The sequence below is a fragment of the Falco biarmicus genome, chromosome 8 (genome assembly GCF_023638135.1).
Source record: "Falco biarmicus isolate bFalBia1 chromosome 8, bFalBia1.pri, whole genome shotgun sequence".
In the NCBI taxonomy this organism is placed as follows: domain Eukaryota; kingdom Metazoa; phylum Chordata; class Aves; order Falconiformes; family Falconidae; genus Falco; species Falco biarmicus.
Window position 1 is genome coordinate 53,735,480 of NC_079295.1, and position 16,726 is coordinate 53,752,205.

A 16,726-nucleotide genomic window follows, 5' to 3' on the forward strand; every position below is an offset into this window, starting at 1 on the left:
ATCTGCATGTGAAGCACCACGAATACCTCTACCAAAAGAACCACATCTCCTCTAGACGGCTGCATAGAAACACCCATGGTTTTACTCAGACTGCGGTTTGTGCAGATACTACAGGAGATGACTGTTCTCCCTGCCTGCCTCCCACTGCTCTGTGTGGTGAGAAAACAGCAGAGGGTGTCTCATAGCACAGAGCCCTCCGAACCGCACAGCCCACACGCTCTCCTCTTGTGTGGTACTCGGTGAAGGGTGGGCTGTGTGTGGACCCTCTGGGACGCCAAACCACCCATGCCCTGCAGGCCCTGCGACGCACGCTCACCCCCAGAGCTCCTGCACAGCAGGGTGCCGCTGCCCTGCGCAGGGGCAGGCTTTGACCAGGTTACAGTAAAAGGCAGGCACCCCAGCATCTTCTGGGCTGCTGAAACAAGATGGCAAGCAGCCCTCCTCCCAGAGAGCCACTGAGGTGCCCCAGCGGGGTCAGCATGATGGGGGGAGTTCATCCTTTGCCTTTCACCAGCTCAGAAGATGCAGCTGGTGTGCCTACAAAAGCAGAACATGATAAGGGGCAATGGAGGGGTATCATGATGCTTTTCCGAGAAAAAATAGAGCAGGCAGCCTACCCCAAGGTGCCCTCCTGACCCTGTGGGGTCCAGCTGTTCCCCTCAGACCAAACAGCAGGACTTCCCAAAACATACACACAACTTCTGCATTCTCCCAGCTCTTGCCTCAACACACCTCTGGAGAAACTGCACATGCCAACACGTATCTGTCATCTACAAACCCAGGTCTGTCTGAGCACCCTGAGGATTTCTGGGTGCTCCTCTTGCTCTCTCCCTTTTAAATATTTAATCAGTCAGATATTTCAAATGCAAAGCGAAACCAACCCTTTATGAAAACTCTAGAGAAGTACTCTCTCGAGTGATCCCAGGCATGTTGCAGCGTCTGAGAAACACTCACCTCAGTACATGAGTTGATCCATTTATTGTGGTTGTGGAACAGGGAACCGTCTGCCCCAAGATGGAAGGCCTTCGGTATCGTTCATCACCACAACACAGGATGATGAGGAAGGCACGTCTGAAAGACTTGTTCAGGAAGGCGTAGAGGAAAGGGTTCAACCCTGAATTGATGTAGCCCAGCCACAGGAAAGCTGTCCACAGCTTCCCCGGCACCGTGTAGTTTATGAAAGGGTCCACTATGTTTGTGATAAAGAAGGGGGCCCAGCACAGGCAGAAGCACCCCATGATGATGCACAGGGTTTTGGCAGCTTTGGTCTCAGTCTTCATGCGGTGCGTGCTGTGCTGGTCGGGGTGGTGCTGCCGGCCGTCGGTGGGGGCCCCCGCACGCTGCAGCACCCGGATCTGGCGGGCATGCTCCCTGGCCGTGACGTAGATGCGGTAGTAGGCCAGCACCATCAGGAAGAAGGGAATGTAGAAGGCCACCACGGAGCAGGTAATGGCGTATGGCTTGTTGACCATGAATATGCAGTAGGTGGAGTTGGAAGCCTTGTTGAACTGCCTTTGCTGAATCTGGGGCGAGGGAAGGAAGGACAGGGGCAAAGAAGAAGGAGAAAAGTTCAGCACTTCTCCTCCAATACCAGCAGTGGGTTTTCCAGGACACCTCACCACCATTTTCTGATTCTCCCTCCTCCCTCCCATCCGCGGTACCTGCTTTACCCACCGCTGCCACTCCTGCCTGTGCTCACACCATGGGCTCTCTAGCCCTGCTGGACCAGCCCATGTTGCAGCTCTGGCATCCCAGAGCATGCCTCAACCTGGCCAGTGGAATCAGCTCAGCTCCCCAGTTCAGACACAGCAGCGTAACCTCACTCTGCGCCATGCTTTTTTGCAGTGCTCACTGCTCTGCTCATCAGGGTGTAGTTTTACCCCAAGGATGTCCCAAATTTCACCCAGCCGAGTCCCACAGGAACACTAAGGAAGGAGCAGATGGACAGGTAAGGGATGGGGCTGCAGCAGCTGGAGGGCAGCTCCAGACTGGGGTGCAACATTGAGCTGTGGCTCACGCAGGGGCTGTGGGCAGCAGCCTGGGCAGGAGGCGTCTGCAGGTTGAGATCTGGTCAATGACTTGTGACAGAGGCAGACAGCAGATGAAGAAAGGGGTCTTGCATGTGAGTTTGGGGAGCAGGCGGCAGAACTGGGACAGACGGGATTTCTCTGAGGCTCTTCTTGCTACAAAACAACGTCACTGCAGGTGCACTGCAGGCTTATAATTTCTGGTGCTTATTTCAACACCAGAATAACACCATCTCCTATTTAAAACTCTAATATCAAAATTATTTGATTGGGCATGTAAGGACGTTTAAACTAAACTATGAAGCATTTTCAGTAGGTGATGTTTGAACCCTGCACCACCTCTCAGCATGCAGCTACTGAAATCTGCACGGTGAATGTCACAGCAAGTTACAAGGAAGGGCAGGGCTTGCACCAGTGTTTGGAAAAGCTGGGTGCCGAGTCTTTTCTGAAAAGGTGGCGGGGGCAAGGAATCAGTGGAAGAAATCAGATAACTGACACAGTTTGTTAAACAAATAAAATGCACCTCCCCTTTCTACCAGCTGCATGTCCTGAAGGTGCTGGTCTGGAAGCAATTTTGGCTTTATCGCCTTGTTCAGAGGCTTGGCAGCTTGCACCTGTTATTCTCCATGAGCCAAAAAGTATTCATAGCTCCTTGACTGAGACTTGGCATAGAAGATGTCACATCTCTTTAAACAAGCTTTACTAAATAAGGTGTTTTCACAGTTTGCCATTTTTAATTCCTGCCTCTCTACACTGGAAGGGGAGCAGATCTGCAGCTCTGAACTCCTTCCCCTGTAGATGGGATCCTGCAAGTGAAGCCAGTCTGCGGTGGGGAACATTGACACCTGCTGCAATGACTCACACAGGGTAATTTCACCTTCTCCCCGCCTTCAAGGCTCACACCAAGACAGGGGATACAGATGGAACTGGCCCAAAGCACCATCCCTTTTGGAGAAGTCTGGGCTTCCTAGCTCTCCAAAGATTGCTAGCACGGCAAGGAGGGACCCTCGGGCTGAGCCGGCAGTGGTCAGCATGGCCCCAAGAGCTGCAGAGGCCAAGGGGAACCAGGGATTCCCAAGGTGCCCATCGGGAGCCAGCTGGGGCTTGGATAGTTTCCAAAGGACTACTCACTGAACTGATCAGTAGACGGGGGTAAAATCCTCTCCCAGAGCCACCACTCTCTTTGTGTCAGTTCTTCCACGAGAGACATTTCAACCCCCCTTAAAGACATCCTCCAGAAATTCAGCAGCCCCTCTGCATCGATAACAAGAAGTTTCTCCTTCAGCCTCTCTTGCCCTCTTTTCTCTGAATATTGCTTTTTAAAGAGGAATATACAGCACCAAATATACTTGATACCAGGTCGGTGTACCGCCTTAGCTACTCACCAGATCAATGATGCCAATGCTATTCCAGCCTTGCATGATAGGAAGGAAAGAAATAAATGTTGGGATTACCCAGCACCCTCCAAGCATTACAGCAATGCGCAATGGAGTCATCTTGTTCCTGTAAACCAGAGGTTGGCAGCAGATAGCATAGTACCTGCAAGGAGAAAAGCGAGAACAGCCATCATCAAAGGAGACTTCCAACTCTTCTAAAAATAAAACTGTAAAGCATTTTCTCCAGCTTGTTTCTCCTGCCTTTCAAAATAAGAGAAAAAAAAAAATGAGCCTACAGCCTATTTCCACTGACTGCCTCTCACACAAGGAACTCGGGATATTTTCACAGCATGAGTAAACAAGGTTTCATAGTGCCTGGCAGGGGAAAGCCAGTATTTTCTCTTTTCCAGCTAGGGAAAATGAGGCATAGCTTAATGCTGCGGTTTGTCTGAGGTCGCAGAGCAAGGGAGTGACTTCACACTCAGCCTTCCTCTCCCTCCTTACTTAGTCACAAAGCTGTCTGCACCCTCCTTACCGTGATGAATGAGTACACCTTCCTTCCATTTAGCCATAACTGAGTAAATATTGGGGTTTTCCTAACTGCAATGGACATTTATTTTGACAAGACTGCAAAAGCTGTTATTGCAAATTAACAAAGTGCTTCAAAGCTGTGAAAATATCAGTAAAATGAAGTGTGTTTTTCCGTAACCAAGCTCCTTTTCTACCTCTCAGGAATCAGCCTCTTCTCTGGCTGGGCTTGAAACTTCTGCCACAAAGACAGGGCAAATGTCTGCATGGGGCTTCTCGTCTTTTCATCATCAAGGGGACTTGCCCTGCACGCTCCTTTCTCCTCCTGATCCATCCAACATATTCATAGTACAACAGGTCCCCGCTCTTAAAACAACAACTAGTTCTGAACTAGAAATTTCTTCTCAAAACGATAAAAAATCGGATCTCCCGTTTGTCTGGTCCCTGTGCTACCCACCTGCTAGCAGATTTCTACATCAGGAAGCTGTATCGAACCTAAACCTGGAAATCTCATTGCTCTGAAATTAATATATGCCCATAAGCATAGCAGATGAGCAACCATATCATCCTGGTGCAGATTTTTGGTGGTCCTGACCTGAAAGTCTCTTTCAGGTTCCAAATTAATTATTTGTGACCCTTAGATTTTTGGATTTCAGCTCAGTGTGTAGGAACAGGCCAGTACTGATGCTCCCAGAACTGCAACAGGGAACCAAGGTCCAGAGACACAAGAGCCCATAAATTCTCAGGTCTTCTAAATAACCAACTCTATCATTCAGTTATGTGCCTGATTAATACATTTTCTTAGTGAATGAATAATGATCAGCTGGCAGATGTCATTTCCAGATGGGGTAAGCACAGAAATGATGCTGTACGGCGCCCCATAGGAGATGAGCACTGCATTGAACAAGTGGCCGCAGTTCCAATAATTATTTATAAAGGGAACGAATGAACTCCTGACAGGGATTTTTTTGAGTCAAGCCCCAACATCAAGGTATGATGTGTACGTAGAGAGAGCCTCACTGCTGAATGCCAGCAAAAGTCGATTTTATGAGGTTAGCAGAAGCTTGAATTAGAAACATTAAATTAGCAAACACAACTACCGCTGGACCACTAAACTGAGATGCCCATCAGAATTTCTAAGTGCCAGCAGCACATTAGACATATGTGAATGCACACATGCACATGTTTTATTCGTATGTATTAGAAAGACGTCCTTGAGGTGCACAATTTAATTCACCAAGATTTGAGTGGGAACCAACAGTTTCATGCTAAACAGGCACAAAAATCTAAGGATTTATGAATTTTTTTAAGACCTTTTTTTTAAAGTCATGTGGCGTCAACTGAATTGCTATATTTTGATAAAATCAGATGATATATTCCACACAAAGGGTTGAAATAATATCAAAGTGTCAAAAGAAAACATTTTTTACAAGTCTCTTTGAAACAAGATTCAAAATGTCACAGGGGGAAAATGTTGAAACAAGCATTCAACTATTTCAATTTCATTATTTCTACGTTCTCTTCTGGTTTCGTGAGTGCATGAAAATCAGCCTGTTCCTCTGAACAGTTTCACTTGCAAAGAAATGGCATATTTGACAGTAACTGTTCCTTCAGAGCACAGGGCTGATGTCCCTCCCGCCCAGCCATGGCAGTCCGTGGGTCTGGCTCCTGTCCCCCCCCCCACGGCCCTCCCAGCCCGCCCACAGCGGGGAAGGAGAAGCTGGATAGTTTACAGGAACAGGGTTTACTTAGTTGTGGAGCTTGCCGTCATTGGGTCATGACTTCAACGAGCAAGGGTATCCAGCCTCGAAGATACGCAAAACCCAACCGGGTAAGGCCCTGAGTGACCTAACCAAAGCAAGACAGATTTAAGCTTGAGTTGGCCCCTGGTTTGAGGGGAGGGCTGGATCAGAGACCTCCAGAGGTCCCTTCCACCCTACATTTTTCTGAGTCTATCAGACAATGAGGACCATCGTGGTCAGATGTCAGCATCTTAATGATTTCAGAGGATAGAATAAATATTTTCTTTGTTCCTAGGATAACTACCCTCCTTGTGACAACTACAATATGTTTGTGTAACCTTGTCCCGTGTTGCTGCAGCTTATTGCTTTTGGATTTCCCCCTGCTCTCCAGATTTCCTTCCCCTAGGAAACAAACTGACCTTTGAATTCAAACAGGTATTTTCGGTGATGTTTTTGACTGCTTATTAGGACAGATGGTGCTTCTCTTGCATTACCTGCAACTGCTCTTCAACTCCAAACACAAGGGAGATATAATCCGGCATATTTAACTGTTTACTGCCTGAGAGACACCTACTAGTAAGTGCCACCCAGTGCTGGACATCAAAGGATTCCTGTGACATGCCTGATGGCAAGTTACGGCAAGTCACAAGAGACGACATTTATTTGCAGAAAGGGCAAAAGAAGAAATTCAATAAATAAACAGAAAAGAACAACCAAGAAACCAGCTACCATTTCACAAGCTGAATAAGCAAACAGAAAAGGAAAACCACGATGCTGTGCTAATTAACTGCAGCAGGAAAACAATTCTTCCAAGCAGTTTGAGTTATTACATTTCTGTACTTCTATCTCTCTGCAGCTGACAGCATTACACTGACTTGTACATGCTATTAAAGGCCATTAGAGTAAAAATTATGCCTGTAAAAATGACATCTTAAGCTCTCATATTTCTTCCTTCCCAGTGATTCAGCAGCAATTTTCCTCCACTTACATGTCAAAAGATTATTATTTTTTTTTTTTTAATTTTTCTTTTTTTGCTAACTGCTGCTACTGTGATTTCCCTTGTGTTCAGAAAGCTGAGCTGCATTCCTCTTGCCCTACACTGTTATCAGCAACAAGGTTCTGCAATCAGAGTGCGGGTGACAGTTTTGCTAATGGCAAAGGAGGCAGCAAAGCCCACCGTCCACTTTTCCAAAGCTCAGCAGGATTTTCATTCAATGGCCCTGACAGTCAGATAATTGAAATCTCTGTATGCTAACAGAAGTCATTGAAGTCACACCAATTTTTGCAGTAGCTGGTGATTTGATGTATGTGATGGTTGAGGCATTTAAGCAGCTATTTATTCACTGAGAAGAAAAGTAATTATATCTCTAGGATTATCAATAGTTTTAGTCAAAAGCTGAAATAAAGGCATTTTATTATTTTGCTTCTCTGCTTCCTTTAAAGCTAAAGCTGTTTTCCTCTGCTCATAAAGAATATCTATTATTTACTGGTATGACAGTGTGATGGATGAATACAAAGTGTAATACATACACATGATTAATATGATGTCCAACTTTAATTAAATAATAATTCTTACTACTCTCAGCCAAGACCCATGTTTCTGCAGTTCCTTGAAAATGTCCCTGTTACCTACAGCAGAGCAGATGACACGAAACACACCCTCCCCTCCACCTCTGTTATGACATTCTTTGCTGAAGGGGAAATACAAGAATCCCTTCCTGGAGCTGTAGATCTTCCAACTAGCTCCATAAAGCAAAGGTTATTATAATACTTTTCCTTTCCCATATTACACATTTGCCACATGAATGAATCAAGCGCTAACAGTTTAAAAGATGGCTCAAAAGAAGAAATCCATAGCTCCTATGGTCTTCCTTACAGCTCTTATGGCCACTGCAGATATGTCTGCCTACTGAGGGTTTGTGACCTGCCCAGCATCACTTGGTGGCTCTGTGACACAGTGCAGTGGCCCGACTCTGTCTCAAGGAACATAAATGTGATGCTCCCTGGTCTTCCAGTAGAAGTTCCAGCAATATAGGTGTAGAGGGGAACTGATTAGGGCCACGTGGATCAGTTCCCAAAAGCAGAGCCCTTGCGTTACAAACACTCTCCCAGCACCTCCAAGGGGATGCGGGTACACTCCTAACTGGTTCACAAAAGCTATAAAAACCGCGCAGATTCGGTGAGTCAGTGCCCCAGTCTGCGGGGTGATCTCCTCCACGCTCCTACAGGCATCACCAGCAGGAGCTGCTGCAGTCACTCCTATACACAGCGTTCAGGAGCTGTAAGATCCAAATGTTTTATCCTTTCCCAACAGGACTGGCGCTTTGCCTGCCGCCAAGCTCCTCTTTACAGTCAGTGCTATGCGTAAAACCAGAAAGCAGATATAAACGCTTGGTGAACTGTACATCAGCAACACATTTGTACCTAACAGCCTTCAGCACTTTGGGTGGAGAAGACATAATATCACATTCCTCGGCAGCAGGATCATGGACAGCTTGCCTAATGTTAAACTTGTGTATATGTGACGACAGGAGATGGCAGATAAGAGGGAAGCTGTGAAGCCAAAGAGAAAATAGACAGAAAATGAACCTCAGTTATAGTCTTGCCTTGTATAACTGAACGCTGAATCCGCTGTGTCAGCCCAAGGCTTTCATGGAAATGTAAGTGTTGTAAGTCACGGGTGTTTGTTGTTGCCATTTTGCCTGTATGAAAAATCCTACACATACATGCACACACATGCATGCACACTCCCTGTATCATGCCCTGCCTTTCCTCCAAGAAAAAAAATAGGAAAGAAAGATTCTTGGAAAGCACATCAACTTTTAAATGATAACACCTGTAGTTATTACAAGTTTATAGCTTCTGGGTTCTTGTAAACAAAAAGAGAAGACTAAGACTGAGGAACAGCATTGCATCCCAACACACTGGTGACCTAGATCTGACAGCAGCACGGTTTAGCTGTGGTCCATGGCAAGGATGGCTATTTGCGGTAGTGATGCATACTCATCAAACACGGACACGATGCTGGTGACCATTTGTGACCGGAATCTGTGGTCAAGACTGAAATCAAAGGTCCAAGATAACAAGCTGGGCCAATAACATTAACATACATCAGTTTCTGTGGTTAGCAAGAAGCAAGCGGTGATACAGCAGCCAGCACATCTGGCCACCCATCAGCCTGGACATCCAAGCGGCTCCTCAGGCCCATGGCAAAGGGAAAAGCTGCCCCGGCACATGTCCAGAGAGCAGTCCTGGAGTCAGGGATGCTCCAACCACACCACTGCTCTTTCCTTGCCTTCTGGGCATTATAGAAATATAATTACTTAGCTGCATTAGATAATTCCTTGCCCTTGGAGAAAAATTAAAGTACCTCCCCGGTGTGCAATACAATTTTTCTTGAGCTATGGGTACGTAGACGCTAGCCTGCAAGAAGCTCCTTAGATATCACCGACAGACAAATACATACCCAGTCTTTACTAAACAGACTGGTTCTGTGGGTGGCCCACATTTAAAACCATTTGGTGTCATGTGCATGTATAAAATTATTTACATACCATATGTTTTATCATCACTGGGGCCAAAACGAGCCTAGGAAAATTTACTCAATGCTCATACTGAGTAATTTTTTAAACCCCCTTAAACAATCTAGAAAAGAGAAGACGAGAGGGTGGGAAAACCGTGGGTGCTGTTAGCTCTCTCCCGAAGTCAGGGTGCAACAGCCATGCCTGTACCGGCTTGGTGCCTCTGTGCGTCTGCTGAACCACATCTTAAACACCAAAGTGGGAATGGTTTGTCGGTGAGTTCCAAAGGCAAGAGAGGCCAAAACGTGCCATCAGAAGACAGCCAGCCTTGGCCAGCTGCCACCACAGGGGACACCTGAGCCGACAGCCGGGGGGAGGCTGAGCCCGGCAGAGGGGCTCCAGGGGCTGCTCCCCCCGGCAGCCAGCTCCGATGCTGAAGGCGCTGAACTGCACTGATGGAAAACTCTTGCAGGCGACAGGGACATTTATTTCAGAAGAAAAACACCGCTTCTCCTAGCAGGACACAAGTTATACATAAGAATTGGGCTAGTTTGGAAAATCCCCATCCTTGCCATTTCAGAGCTCTGCTCTGGCGCGCTCCACAAAGCCCAAACCCGAGCGTGGGTTTGCTCACTCCTGCACTCCCTCCGCGAATCCAGACTGGGCCAGAGTCTTCAGCTGAACCCTGACCAAGTGGTGAACTTAAGGAGCTAGGGTCTCAGCTGACTTGTCCATGTGTGAAATTAAAACAGCACTACTGGTTTTGCTGATATTTCAGTGAAACCAGATTCTGGCCTCTGCATAACCAGATTTTTACTTTTTCTTTATTTATTTTTTTTTTTAGAGAGAGATGGAGAGAGAACAGCTTTTTTTCTTTTCCCTTTTCCCACCGAGCAAATAAGCTATGGCGTCTAAGTGTGCCAAATAAAACAAAGTTATGCATCGCTGGTCCAGAAAGAAAAAATGTCCTAAAATGATTACATCTAACAAAATTAAATTCTTATTAGAAAAAACAACGGCCTGCTGGTGTTGAGATAATTACACTGAGAAAAATGCTAAAGAGAGCAGTTAATTGGAACTGGATAAATTTAGCTAGTAATACAAACAAACGTATGTTGCCAAACAGAGATAGAGGACTCCTTCACGGTCCCCATGTGGGTCAGTGTGTGTGGAGGGTTATTGGCAGCAACAGTGGTGAAATAAATTACCATATTTCTAGAGGGTTTGTAAAGATTAATAAAGGACAGTGCATCCCTCCGGCTGTGCCACGGCCATCTGCTCTGTTATTTTTCTTAATGCTCTCGGACCTGAATTCTGCAAATCCCACGTTAGTTTTCTTGCCGAGCTGAACAACGACAGGGATAACTCCGCAGCTACGTGTCACGTCATGCAGCCCTTGCGGACAGTCTCTGTTTGCTCTTGCTCAGCCCCTTCCCGCGCTGCCTCTCTGTTCCTCCACCTGGGAACTGTACCAGATCAGATGCCTTTCTAGCTGAAAAGGGCATGGGGGCTTTATGGCCTGGTTCAAAACTATAGCTGGAATTTGTGTCATATAATCAGATTGCTGACTGCCTAATCTTTACTTACTGATAGCTATTTAAAACCTAATAAGTCTCCCCACTAATAAGCTCCCCCCGCCCCTGGCCAGCCAGCAGATGTTTCACAGAGCACTGTTTGGCTCAGCTGCTTTCTTCCCGTCCTTGAGGAAGACATCACACTCTGGACCTTGAGCCCTTTGGTGAGCCAGTCGATCCTGCCGTGCCCCAGCTGGGACACCGTGCAAAAGAGACGAGCACGGGGAGCGATGTGATGCAGCACTGGAGGCAGCAGGCAGGGTGGGCAGAGCCAGCGACCACCCCAACCTCGCCGCTCCTCTGCCTCCCACACGTGCCCTCCCACCCGGCACAGGGAGAGGGCTACCTCTCCAGATGGGCTGCCACGGCAGAGCACCGGGCTTTGGGAGTCTCGAAAACATCATCTCTCTCAAGGGATCGTGCTAATTTGATGTCTGAACAGTACATTAATGTTAATTAATGTTTGTAAATGGCGCAACGAGCATCTGCCACTCTGGTGCTCCAACACTCTTTGGATACATCTGCTTTGCTTTAGCCTTTATTTAGCAGTGATTATGGGGTATGTTTGAATCCCAGTAAGATTAGCGTTGAATAAACAGACAGTTAGGTCCATTTTGTTGTGTGTTATACAGCACATTGCAAATGTTTCGCACACGCCAGGCAAACAGTGTACCTAGTGCCCAGCAGAGACACAGACTTGGAGGAAAGCTTCCCGGGCTGGGACACGGCCAGGAGAGCTGGAGGAGGCAGAGACAGGGTGCAGGATGCTTTGGTTGCATGAAAACCAGAGGTGCCAGATGTGCACCTAAGCCCAGAAATACAGACATTTAGGACCTATTCGTTTCTCTGTTGTTTTGGGTTTTTTTCCCCAAAGACTTTGAGAAGTAATTCTACTGCAAATTCTACTGCAAATATTAGAGAAGAAAATTACCTTTCCTGACAGGTTAACTCTATTTGGAGACTGTATCATAGCTTCTTGGTCTATTTATAGGCAGTGCAATTATTTTTATTGCATAAGGACAAAGAATGGATAAGTATGCATAAAATGTGCAATAAATAAATAATTCAAGGCTAAATATTTCTTTTATATTAGAATACCAAAGAGATTATGAAAAAGCATAACGCAGTGACAGCAAAATTCAGATTCAGTGAGTCCTGAGCTATCTCTGACACCTTGGACAAAAACTTTTTCAGATGAGACTGAGAGTGTCTCTAAGTCTCTGAAGTTCTTTGCTCCCTGTGTCTGACCAGTACAATCAATTTACCCTGTGGTGATTTCTCCAGATTTTCTCAAATGCCTTTGAGAATTAAAGCCTGAATGCCTTCTTTCTTTCTTTCTTTTTCAGAGGTCATAATGGAAATGGATACAAGATATTATCAGATAAAAGTCTTTTCAAGCAACATTTTCTGAAAGTGTTGAAAAGAATGACTTCCCAAACTAAGTCCTGAGGGTTAGATTAACCACCCAGTTTTCTTAAAAAAAACCCCCACAGTTGTATGCCCTGAAATAAAACAGAAGGCAGCAAATACATGAATCACAGAAAAAACACCAGCTAGAAGCAGCATACTCCCGTAAAGGCTAAATGAACACAGAGCAACAGCTAGCAAAAACTAAATAAAATACTGGGAAGGAAGCAGTGCTGTCAGTGCTCCGCCAAGCCAGCTGCCAGGATCGGAGAGGCCGTGGGGATGGAGAACAGGTCGACGATGGGCTGAGTCACCCTTCCCTGCACAGAAACCCAGGCATCCATCTACCTGCTCTGACATTTCAGGGATATCCACCACTACCTCCTCACCTACTCTGTCCTCTTAACACTGTTTAAGAGTCAGTTCTCACCGTGGGAAAAAAAAAAAAAAAAGAAAAAAAAATCACCCCAAAACAAGCAAAAATGGTCACAGAAATTCAAGTTTCTGCCAGAAACCTTTAAAACCTAGGTCTGAGACTGCAGACAAAAGGAGGAAAGACATATTGCTCTTGCTCATATCAGAGTGAATATTTTGAGCTGACCTGAAAGTTGCTTGAAGATGACTGCAGAATACTGCAACAATTAAACTGGCTGGAAGTCTTTTCAAATCTCAGTTAATATTTGCACAGGACAAGGGAAAGGTATACCTTGAAAGCCTGTAGCTCAAGTCCCAAATGGAAAATTTGGTGCAAGCAGCTAGAAATGAGGAGACTGTGCTAGTGTGTTAAATCCTAGCTGTGAACAGTACATGTTGAGTACACCGCTCATCTGGGTTAGGGGATGGTTACTCCATCGAGTCATCACTATCAGGCTGCTCCATCAGGTACCCACATTTTAACTAATATGCACCAGGAACAGCACAACTTTTTGAGTTCAGTCTGCAAAAGGAAAAGGATTTTAAAAACTGGCAAAGTGCTCAAGAAATAGGTGCAATTTAGTAGTTTTTTGTAGTTGTTATGTCTTCAAACATGACTAAAGTGTGGATATTTTTACTTTTTTTCATCTCTAGCACTGACATGAAGTGAGATTAAGATTTTCTCCTTGCCCTTCTCAGGATGGTCACAGACGAAAACACACCTGGAGATGATGCTCCCAGGACAGTCCCAGCAAGGGGCTGGTACATCAGGAAGGAGAAAAAGGTGGATTTAAAAGGTGGGGTATAGCTTTCTTTCAGTATGGAAAATGGATCTATTACTCTGTATCCACCACTCCCATCCAAGCTGTGCTGAAAATCCCTGTTGTCCTGCTTGCTGAGCAGGTTTGGAACAGCAGCCAAATTCATGGCAGCAAAAGTGAATTAATCTCTGCGAAAAGGACACAGGAGTAAAGTGGGACTGTCACTGGCTCTAGGTGACCTGCAGCATGACATGGCACAACAGTAATACCCCCCTCAATGTAGCAAGGAGGAGACCATGGGACAACCTTAAGGACATGGTAAGAGCCAGAATCAAAATGTCTATGTTTTCCCTGTCTTTTTCCATCAAAATGCCTCCTCTGAGAGATGGAGGGAAAGACCCCATGTTTCACTTCAATCAGAAAAGTTATTAGACAAGCACGGTAGGAAAAATATTTAACGTCCTTGGTCTTTGTGAATGTTTAGACCTGATAGTGTTGCTAGGTGTGAGGGGTATCAGAGTTTGGAACTGCAGGCATCGAGGTCTGCTGCTTTATGGTAGAAAGCAACTTCTTCTATACAACATGTTTTCTGACCATGCCAGTGAGCAAGCACTGCAGAAATGTAAAATACACGGCTAATTCAGGAAGAAAGTCTTTCTAATAGACTATTTGGGACATGAAAGAGCTCATGAATGAGCATAGAAATTCCTGGTCAGGTTAGGACTGTTTCTGTGCTCAAGGATGATGTCCAGGTGGATGTTAAACAACTTCAGCGATGGCTACAGTACCCTACTGGTGTCCTACTAAGCCATATTTTGAAAATCACATAAATCAGTCAGTCAATCAGAGAAAGAAATACTGCTTTAAGAGAGGAAGATGACTAGGGACAGACCCACCTCCATAATATTTTTGTTTACAACGGTTCAGGACAGCTAGTCCAGGAGGCACCTTGGTCTGTTTTGAGCACCGTGGTGGGTAGTCTGAACTTGACGTTTGGTCCTGGGAGAACCCAGAAGCCTGGAGTCTTGGGACTCAATCAGATTCATACACGGTGTCTGATCAAACAGAGAGTGATGAGAGCCACACTTGGGATTCTCTTCTTCACATGAGACAGAGAGATCTTGGGCTTTCTCTTTCAGCTGACACTGTCAGCAAACACAGACTTAATTGTGCCTTCTTGTACTGGGAGAAGAAACATGCATTTTGAAACATCTGAGATGAAATCTTGGCTTTTTTCATGCCAGTGGCAAAGTTCCAAATGATTACCCATGGAGTCAAAATACCATCCAAGGTGAGCTTCTACAGCAAGACTGAATGGCTAGGACAGCTACATATGCCCTGCAAAGATTAGAAGACAGAGAAAAGTTTCTGTGGAAAATCCTCCTTTGGAGAGGAGCAGCCTGTCTCGGGGATGTTGCTGTTAGTGCTCAGCTCATGGTGTTGTGTGTGGTGGTCACTGCTCTAACAAGCACTTAATAAAGTAATTTTGAGAAGAGAAACAAGAAAAACACAGTACCAGAGATAACCTAAAATTTAGCTCAGCTCTACAGCTAGTCTGCAGAGGCATCATTCTTCAGTGTGAAGGCAGCAAACGATAAAGGCTGCGATAATTATCCATGTCAGGCTGCATCCAGACACCCGCTTGGGGAACCTTTCCTATCTCTCTGCCTGGGAGCAAAGAACAGCACATGTATGGTCAACACATGCGAAAGAGAAAGAGCATTTGTGTGTCCTGAAATAAATCCCAGACATCTGGCAATTTCAGGTTGCTCAGTTGTCAAAAATTGCTGCTGTGTTTCTGTATCCCAGATAACACAGCTCCGCTCCCTCACCCCTGAACTTGCAGAGCTTTTCAGCACACGCATCACTCAATTAATTAATTCATCCTTGGCTTATTTTCAAGTAATTTGAACTACTGCCTAGTCTAATATGGCTCATGTTAGGGGGACTGCAAATATTGAGGGATCCCTCTCTGTCAGTGTATTCATAGGGAAAAAGTTTGCAGGCATTCTGGGGAAGATTTTTCTTTTGCTGTAACACTTAAGATGATCTCAGCTTTTGGGACCTTCAAATTTAGAGCTCTAAGCACTTTTTTTCAATCAATTTGGCACCAAGATTGGTGGATGTGGGTGGGTTTTTTAGCCAGCGTGTGTGTCAATTTTTAATTCTACTGTAAAGAATCTTTTTAATCCTGAAGAAATAGGAAGAGTGTTTCTGTTGCAGCAATTGCCTCAAATGCACACTCAGTAAGCAGAAATCTTTAAAAGCAGGATAATTTTATCACAGAAGGACGAGGCACTTCAATGGAGCAAGGCTGATGTGCGAGTCGTTCAAGCACAGCGTCCATCACCTTCAGATGCCAGGGCAGGGGGTGCTGCACCTTCCCAAAACCTTCTCAGAACACATGTGGAACAAACCTAGAGAATTAGTTTCTTCCAAAACACAGTTCCAACCCCTGCTTTCTTTCAAGACAGCTGTTCTCCTCTTCTGTGTAGTAGTCTAGTGATTAAAGCATTGGCTTGGGATGGGGGGGGTGAAGTGGGAATCCCCAGACTCAGCTCCCCATTTCTCTCTGTCCAAAAGAAGGGGAATCACCTATGTGTTACTGTAAGCAGTGATGCTCACCCATTGCTACAGCAACTCTGCATCTGGTGGAGAGAATTCATGACTCTGGACAGAGAATAAAAGAGCATAGAGGGACCAGCAGAGCTCCTGGTGTTTACATTCTGATCCGAATGTTTCATTTAGTACAGAATAATCTAATCCATCTCATCTTAGGGCTTTCTTTGGTTGGGTTATTTTTTACATTTCCAGCTCCTTCTACTGAGCTGGGTGTTTGCAAACTCTGCCTCAGATCTGTTTACAAAGAAAATTTTCCTTATAAAACCGTAATCTCTGTTCTGTATCCCTAATACATTAACTCTGAGCCACACATTTCAACAGTCATAGAGCCCAGGGTGCCCCAACCCCTTCCCCACCCCCAGACAAGGCTGTCCCAGGAACATGGGGACCGATGGGCACAGGCAGCAGCAGCAAGAGCCCATGACACAGCAGGGGTCTGCATGAGGGTGGCATATGCAGGAGAAAGGGGGGAGTTTCCCTTCTGTGGACCCCACACGGGGTACCTAATCCCTTGCAGGTGCCTGAGATGAGGGTGTGCAGGGGAGGGGGGAAAATAATATTTTCCCCTCATGTCTCCTTGTCTACACAACCCACCATGTTTAATGAAGAGCCTGGAGAATCGAACTCCAACATTTTATATAACAAGGCCACATCCAGAGTGCAGTGCCTAACATCTGCTTTACTGGTAATTGGCTCAAAGTGGCAATTTGTCAACGTTTTTAAGATAATGAGCTTCCTATTTGTGTTCCAGCCA

General features: G+C 45.7%; 1 protein-coding gene across 4 annotated transcripts in view; it reads right to left on the reverse strand.

Annotated features, from left to right (window-relative positions):
- HTR4 (5-hydroxytryptamine receptor 4) overlaps positions 1 to 16,726 on the reverse strand; it is a 142,016-nt gene that overhangs the window by 55,580 nt on the left and 69,710 nt on the right. For all 4 annotated transcript variants that reach the window (XM_056348808.1, XM_056348809.1, XM_056348807.1 and 1 more), the window contains 2 exons: positions 3,413 to 3,566; positions 955 to 1,523 (listed from right to left, as the gene is read on the reverse strand). In XM_056348808.1, coding sequence (XP_056204783.1) covers positions 955 to 1,523; positions 3,413 to 3,566 — 723 coding nt within the window. The remainder of the gene's footprint in view (positions 1 to 954; positions 1,524 to 3,412; positions 3,567 to 16,726) is intronic.